This window comes from Thermobia domestica, chromosome 12 (genome assembly GCF_964235325.1).
Source record: "Thermobia domestica chromosome 12, izTheDome1.hap1.1, whole genome shotgun sequence".
NCBI classification, from domain to species: domain Eukaryota; kingdom Metazoa; phylum Arthropoda; class Insecta; order Zygentoma; family Lepismatidae; genus Thermobia; species Thermobia domestica.
The window spans coordinates 167,371,452-167,380,005 of record NC_137465.1 but is presented as its reverse complement, the minus strand read 5'-3'; the positions used below and the strand labels follow the sequence as shown (position 1 = coordinate 167,380,005).

Below are 8,554 nucleotides of genomic sequence, written 5' to 3'. Positions count from 1 at the left end.
GATAATAGAAGTAGTGAATATTATGTCATGGTTGGGTCGTATGTGGGAATATGCAGGGTGTCCCACCAAACTTTGTTACCTGAAAGATTTGCAAAACGAACAAAAATGTGACGGATCCAGTTGTGCAGGAAGTACCAATGTCAGGGGGTGATAAAAGTCTGTGAGAAGCAAGTGGCCCCAGGATCCCCAACATAGGGCCCCAGGAGCCAACTTCAAATTTTCAAATGGAAACAGGGACCGAGTGTTACCTCTCTCGATTGATCATGGAATGTGCAACAACATATATAGGAAACATTTGCTATATGAAGCATGTTTTTCAAAATGGCCGCCACAAATATATGTTGTGTCTTAACATGGCATCGAACATTGTGATCTCAAGTTGCTACGAAGCGAAAAGAGATGTTGCAAATCCAATTGCACAGGAATGTACTCATGTCGAGGGCCAAGAGAACTTTGTAAGAAGCAAGTCCCCCAGGGCCCCCATCATAAGGCTCAAGGGGGTCAACCGCAACATTTCAAATGGGAACACGGGCGGATGATATTTCTCTGGATAGATACAACACCGTCTATAAAAAAACATTTGCTATATGAATATGAAACAGATGTCAGGCAAGGACAACTAGCGGTGTTTCCCATATGATCAGACGATGACTTATTTATGGCACGAGCCATAGTAGAAGGCGGCTTAGTTGAAGAAACTACACCCTCTCAGTAACCTAAATTGCACGAAAATTTCCAAAGCAGGTTCATTGACCTGACTACCGCATGTTGCCCACTTTGTCCAAGAGCGGGATGGTTTGTTTCTAACTTTTCTACCGAAAAGCATTTGTCTGGAATGGTGTTTCGGAGACAATAAAATAAAGAAAATATACTAGGTAGAGAGAGAGCAGGGAGGAGGGAGTGTACCAATTATTCTTTCCTCTAAACCAGCGTTTCCCAACCTTTTTCAACTTGCAGCACACTATGGGTGTAACATGGATTCTCGCGGCACACTTATAGATATTATTATTTGTAAATATAAAACACATTGGTATTTTTTTTTCTTTGATTACTGATCTCCTTCGTACAGAGAAGAAAGCTCGATCACTGGGTTTTCCTCGTGGTAAATCACTATGCTTATTTTTCATTCTAATTTAAAAGGAGAAAACAACTGCAATGAAATGTTGGACTCAGGTTATTAAAAATACGCTTACTCTTTCGAAAACTGTATCCAACCTTTTACTAAGAATGAAGATCATTAAATAACGAACGAACAAATAAATCTATTTTACTTTTAAAACACAAATGTAAATAATTTATCGAAAGGATTGAATGATATTTTAAATTTTCAAGTTACGAAATAGTCTGTAACGATAAAGAAGCAATAATGGTCATAACAATAACAAATACTTTTTTCAACATTAGAAATGTACAGAAAAGTAAAACGGCATGAAACTTAAAATTGTAGATTCATAGTAGAGGTTCATAGTAATGTGCAATACAAATATACATTTTCCCCTACGTTTTGCAATTTGATTGCTATAGAATTAATAATTTTGTTTTGATATCCTCGCGGTACATCAGTGGCCCATTCACGACACACCAATGTCGCGGTATTTTCACTGATAGCTTCTCATTTTAGACAGGTATATTTACAACAAAGGGGGGTAGCGTGCACCTTTGCATCCCCTTAAATCTGGCCCTGTCCAGAAGTTATGTAGCCCTATATCGTTCATGGAAATAAAAACACAATAGTTATAAGTATGCTAAATTACTATAGACTGTCAATTGCTCATTCAGAGAATTTATGATGTTCACTTTATTGCAATGTTCTTATACAGACTAGATATAGGCTACGGATAATAGTTTTATACAAACTAGATAATCAATTATTATTATTATTATTATTATTATTATTATTATTATTATTATTATTATTATTATTATTATTATTATTATTATTATTATTATTATTATTATTATATTTGAAGTACAATCAAATATCACGACATTAATTACTAGTTTTAATTAACTGAATTGAGCTGAAAATTAGATCTTGATCTCGGAAGATTAACTATTAAATTTATACGTTCTGTACCTTTCTAAAGTAATAAATGCTGGAATTGGTTTCAAGGCTGTTCCTGAGTGAATAATTTCTTCATAATAATATTAAAAGTTTTAGAAAAATTTTCGAGACATTCGAGTCGAGTCGAGATTTTTATGAGCTGTCTCGACTCGACTCGTGTCTCGACTCGAAAATTCGAGTCGAGAAACACGTTTGTCTCGACTCGTCTCGAATTTTACAAAGTGTGTCTCGACTCGAATCTCGACTCGAATTCGAGTCGAATCGAGTCGAGATTCGAGACATGTCTCGACTCGTGCGCATCCCTACATACATGTGTTATACATGATTGGAAAGCTTACATTTTCACGTTTGTTTTAACAATTTAATAAAGTTCAATATGAGCCCCGTGAGTGGGACGGCACACAACAGACTTAGTTTCTATGAGCCAAATAACACATTGAGCCTTTTGTTGTAGCATCACCATAGAGCGAAGCGCAACAATCCACACGGCACGGCACTGATTCAATGACTACCGCAGCCCCTACGTCGTCTCAAGGTCAACGCTCCGCAGCGCTGCCACCTGTTGATAAAAACATTTCCAATTAGTATGACTAAAACTTTTTAAGCTAGTCGTTTCAGAGAAATTAACTAAATTTTGCTCTCTTTTACCGTAAATAAGATATGAATTTTTAAAACTCCTGAGTTCTTTTATAAACACCCTGTATTAAACCACTTTTGGTAATGTTGGAACTGATATACCGGTATAGCGAGTAATCGTTTATTTAGTGATCAAGGATTAGATTCTTATTCCAATAACTCTTCAGATAGGGATAATGATGGTAAGGAATGTTATAAGGTCCTGTACAAGGAGATTAAAGTTTGAAAATCTATGCCTTGAAGATTAATTATAATCTGTAAGTTAGACTAATTAGTGTCTCTTTAAAGGTTGTTCTCAACTGATGCTCGAACATCAAAATGTGAACGGAATTAATGCTCAGATTCATTCTTTTTTCTAAATAAAAAATATTAGAATGAGATTGTCTATTTCTGTATGTTTATTTATAACTTTCATTTCATAACTGACAAACTTCAGTGGGGTACTAAGTCGAAAGTTTGGAGAGGGTCCGGGTCGGGTGAACTTCAGTCAGTACTTTCCTATATATATATATATATATATATATATATATATATATATATATATATATATATATATATATATATATATATATATATAGGGGAAAGTCGGACAGAACTGGTACCCAAAATTTTTTTGCTTGTTCCTCAGCATCTATATTAGCTTGAATTAGTTTTCAAATACTAAATTGATTTATTATTGACACAAAAATGTTTATTTCAGTGGAAAAAGCTGGTAAATTTCGAAAGCAAAAACATTTTTAAAGGGTATGCAAAAACCCGGTTTTCTCCAACCTGGTCGGACAAAACCGGGTACATATAAAATAATAATAAAAAACAGAGACAAAACCGGGTTTATAAAATAATTATAAACAAGAAAAATATGTAATTACTCCAAGAACTAGTACAGTAAGAATCAATATAACTGAAAATATTTTTGTGAGCTTAAAAAGTACGGAAAATATAGAGGGCTAAAATATGGTAGAGCAATAACATAGAAAAAATAACTTTAGGTAATGATTTTGTTAAATCTAAGAACAAAAATTACAAATAAAAGTTTCATCATATTCGTCTACATTGCTATAAGCTTCGTGTGGATATCCTTACAATTAAGGCACTATATATATATATAATCTCAGTTTTACACTGTACTACCCGGTTTTGTCCGACTCTTGATGTCCCGGTTTTATCCTACGCCATTATTCAGAACTACAAGCCTAGCACCTCTCAAAGAGCACAAAAATCTTGATTCAAGACATGAAATAACAGTAGGAAGAGTTATTATTATAGGTTGTATACTTACATAAGTCAATCTTCCAGTGGTTAGGAACAGCAGTATGTTTTCGATGGGAGAAAAATCAAAACTTTTCTACACAAATTCTTCAACACATCGCCAACGAGAAAGGAGCCACTTACTCAGCTTTATCTTAAACTAAGAATGACAGCAGTATGTTTTCGATGGGAGAAAAATCAAAACTTTTCTACACAAATTCTTCAACACATCTCCAACGAAAAAGGAGCCACTTACTCAGCTTTATCTTAAACTAAGAATGACAGTAGTATGTTTTCGATGGGAGAAAAATCAAAACTTTTCTACACAAATTCTTCAACACATCTCCAACGAAAAAGGAGCCACTTACTCAGCTTTATCTTAAACTAAGAATGACAGCAGTATGTTTTCGATGGGAGAAAAATCAAAACTTTTCTACACAAATTCTTCAACACATCTCCAACGAAAAAGGAGCCACTTACTCAGCTTTATCTTAAACTAAGAATGACAGCAGTATGTTTTCGATGGGAGAAAAATCAAAACTTTTCTACACAAATTCTTCAACACATCACCAACGACAAAGGAGCCACTTACTCAGCTTTATCTTAAACTAAGAATGACATGGCGACTGTTTGCAACTAATTTCACGCGTTGGCCGAAAGATATTGGCACCAGGGTGTCCTGGTCGCACTAATATAGCCAGAAAACTCAGGTCCCCGTTTTATCCACCTACTCGGTTTTATCCGACTTTCCCCTATATATATATATTATTTAAAACAAGTGGGTGCGCTCCCGCCGTAGGTGTGCTAATGATCTTAGGTCACTTAGTGGTTAAGCTCTTCCTTTAATAGAACTACAATGGAATATTTCTTTTTAATATGTACTATACGTGCACATGGACGAGGAGAACGCAAATTATACTATTGGGTTGGCAACTAAGTTCCCGCCGTTTTTTAAATTGGAAATATTTATATGACATTAAATACTTTTGGCACGAAGTTGTACATCATTCGAAAGAGAATATATTGTTCTACGTAAATATATGTTTCGTTGTTACTAAGATACTTTTTTGTTATTTACAGATCATTAACATAGAATGTCAAGTTTTGAAGAATGAGCATTTTCGACACCTCCTTCTTTTTGCCTTTAATCAACGTTCTAAGGAGGCAGAAGCTACTCGCAACATTTGTGCTTTATATGGAGTATGTGCTATAGCTAAAAGAAACGCCCGTGATTGGTATGCAAAGTTCAAAAAAGGAAATTTTGACCTCAAAGACGCCCCTCGTTCTGGCCGTCCAGTTGAGTTCGATGAAGAGCTATTGAACCATCTTTTGCATGAAAATCCGCGTCAAACAAGGGAACTGGCAGAGACAATGGATTGCTCCCACACTACTGTAGAGAAGCATATTCACTCGATGAGCAAAGTTCAGAAGTGTGGAGCATGGGTGACTGACACTAAAAACGGCGGGAACTTAGTTGCCAACCTAATATAAGAATCTAAAATAAGGAAAAAATTAAAAAAAAAGTATTTAAGCAAAGCAATTACAATTTTAACCAGTTGCAAATGTTCGAAGAACATTGCCAGAACGAACTTAAAGAGAATTAATTTTACGAAATTAATATATAATTTTATATTAAATTTATTTGCTTAAATTCAATAGATAATACATATTTGGAACCTGCGTATTAAGAATCTATTGAATTACCTATATTGAGCTGCTACTGTGTATATACTGAAAACGAAGAAATAACCAGTGGCAACTTCGTAACTTTTGATTTTTAATGCAAAAAATTAAATAATTTTGTTTCTTTTAAGGAAGGAGTATCATTACTGTGTGCAAATTCACTTTAGGGACCTAATAATAATGGTGCAAAATGTACGTACATAAATTTTTAACTTTTGATTCTTTTAATACAAAAATTTAAATGTTTTGTTACTTTTGAGGAAGGAGTTGCACTACTGGGTGCAGATTCAGTTTAAAGGAGCTTACCCGTTATGTGTAAGAATACAGTGTGTGGGTGTATCCCATAAAACATGAACTAAACTAAAAGCACGAGCCAACCTGTGTTAAATAGCCACTGAAAAAACACGAATGTTATCTAAACGAGACAGGGCAGGAGCGCAGTGGGAGGATCCGAGTGGTAGCACATCTGTAAGAAGCAAGTGCGTCAAGGAAGGTAGGTATGTTTGTAAGCGAGAATAGTGCAAAAAGAGAGAAAAAAACTATAAAATTATAAGTTCATTGCTTACACATTCGTTGTATGAAATAGAGTAACATATTTCTTTAGAGGAGTTACAGGGCACTACGTGTATAAATGCAACTTACATATGTTTTCTGTGTTGAACACTTTTATATTAATATAAAAAATTACTTTCGCACAATTTTCCTCTCAGTTAGAACTTTAGAAAATGTTCTCCTCTAAATTCTTTAAATTTTCTAGATTTTGGCTCCCTCCGTTTGAGGTCAAAACCCAATTCGTGTTTTGCACGCTTTCATACTAATTTTCAAGTACGGTTCTTCTGTGCTTCTAATATATGCGTGAATTTCTGAGGGTCAGTAATGACTTCAGACGATATCTCCTGGGGGAATTTTAATACAAGGAGACAGAAGTAGTACTGTGAAAATACAGGTAACCCTTGATGATCCCCATTGGATATTTGACTCTGGGCCACCCCCTGAAATCATGGTTAGGATTAGCACTTAATTTCCACATATCGTTCGTCCAAGATTCTTGTGAGAAATTAGATTGAATGTTACAAGGTATAAGAAGTATAGAATTTGAAAATTTTATTATTGAAAGTTCATTATAGCTTCTAAATACGGTTAATTCATTTCACTTTAAAAAAGAGAATTGCTAAACCTACGGTCAGAATGCAAAATGTGAGTTAAATTTACGCGCAGCACGTAATTTGTAACTACGCGTATAGATGACCGAAGGGAGTCAATAAAAATAATAGATAAGCAAAAATACTAAAGGTAAGAAGAGAAATACAGAACTATTAAAGTAAAACTGCCTGTTATTAATGGAACACAAAACAAGCAAACAATCGAAGAAAGTACTATAAAATACAAATAATCTAATTTGTAATAAACAAATACTTATCTTTTTAATGTGTTACTCTTATCTTAAATTTGCTTATGTGAATCTTCGAGTAATAGTAGTGCTATGATTATTGTTTTTGGCAAAATTGAAATGGAGTCTACTTAACAATTTCTTTACGATTGAAATGTTAAGACTCGAAGGAATGGAAAGTCTTGATCCGTTGTACAGGAGTGAAAGGAAACGAAGAGCGCGTTACGTCCAAAACGATCACTGCACTGAAAACTGAAATTATCGCACTGTAAACGTACCTCACAGGTATGTCTCAGGTTACCTGTTTACCTCTACATCAGATCTCAAAGCTGGTAATTGTTTGCTGCAAGGAATTTGTTGTGAGTGTACGTTGAAGTGAGGTGTAAAGTGTTCCCTATAAGTTGGCGTAATGCTCTGTACGAAAAACAGAATTGTATATTGAAACAAGATCAACAGTATTCGCTTTATGTGGACAGGACTATACATTACGGGAATTAGCCGCAAAAGTGAAAATATCCTCTAATACAGTGAGTGAAACCTTGAGACAATTTGCTAAAACTAGAAAATTGCTCTGACGCACGATCTGGAAGGCCTAAAACTACTACTGCAAAGAAGGATATCGGTACCTTATACTGTAGTAACCAGCAAACGTGAAAGATGGAAAACAGTGCCCCAGATACAGGGAGAAGTGAACGAAGAATGAACAAAACACGCGAAAAGCCGATCAGCCACGATCGTTAGTTAATGCAAATCAAATGATCGTGTGGCAGCTTTGAATCCACTCTTACGCCCTCAAAGCAAGAAGAAATTGCTGTAGGCAAGGACATATGCAAACTGGGTGCTAGATGGCTGAAAATTTTGAACTCTTCAGTCATAAGCACAGAGTTTTTGTGCGCTGCTTGATCTTTCTAAAGTTAAGGGAAACCTCTGACAAGTAAGATTTTTTTACATGACTGTACAAAACTTGTGATAAATTATAATAAAAGTCTATTATCGGAGATAACAAGTTTAATATACTAGTAGCAGAGTCAATTTTTGATATCCTTTGGTGCATGGGGTTTCTGGTTCGATCCCAGCACGTGCCAAGTGGACTTTGTGGTGGAAAGACACTGCACGGAGTTCAACCGTTTCCTTCCACTTTATTCATTTCACCATTACATTCATTTCTCATCATCACCGTTTCCTTTAGCCTAGCTGGCATAGGGCTAAGCGTGGAACGTAAAATTCAAAGATTTCTCTTTTTTTTTTTTTTTTTTTTTTGAATTTTTGATATATATACTAAGAAGGCTGGGCTTGACAACTTCATTTCATAATTTCCCATGTGTTCGAATTCCACGTTAATCAGTAGGTCCTGTTTCATATAGCCTCGCTGCTGAAACGGACGTTAAATTCAAAATCAACTCAACTCATTTCATAACTTTCTAACTCTCTGCAAACCTGGTCCAACTTATAGGTGGCTCACGATTTTTCTTTCTTTTTTCTTTTTCTTTTTCTTTTTTTTTATCCTGAACGGGCATATAAACCAAACTCAT

At 35.0% G+C, this 8,554-nt stretch overlaps 1 protein-coding gene across 1 annotated transcript; it reads left to right on the top strand.

Annotated features, from left to right (window-relative positions):
* Positions 1 to 2,877: 2,877 nt before the first annotated feature.
* On the top strand, positions 2,878 to 5,440 carry LOC145666178 (histone-lysine N-methyltransferase SETMAR-like). The gene is made up of 2 exons (XM_081733251.1): positions 2,878 to 2,883; positions 5,030 to 5,440. Exons 1-2 carry the CDS (start codon positions 2,878 to 2,880, stop codon positions 5,438 to 5,440), a joined length of 417 nt encoding a protein of 138 aa, XP_081589377.1.
* The last annotated feature ends 3,114 nt before the right edge of the window (positions 5,441 to 8,554 follow it).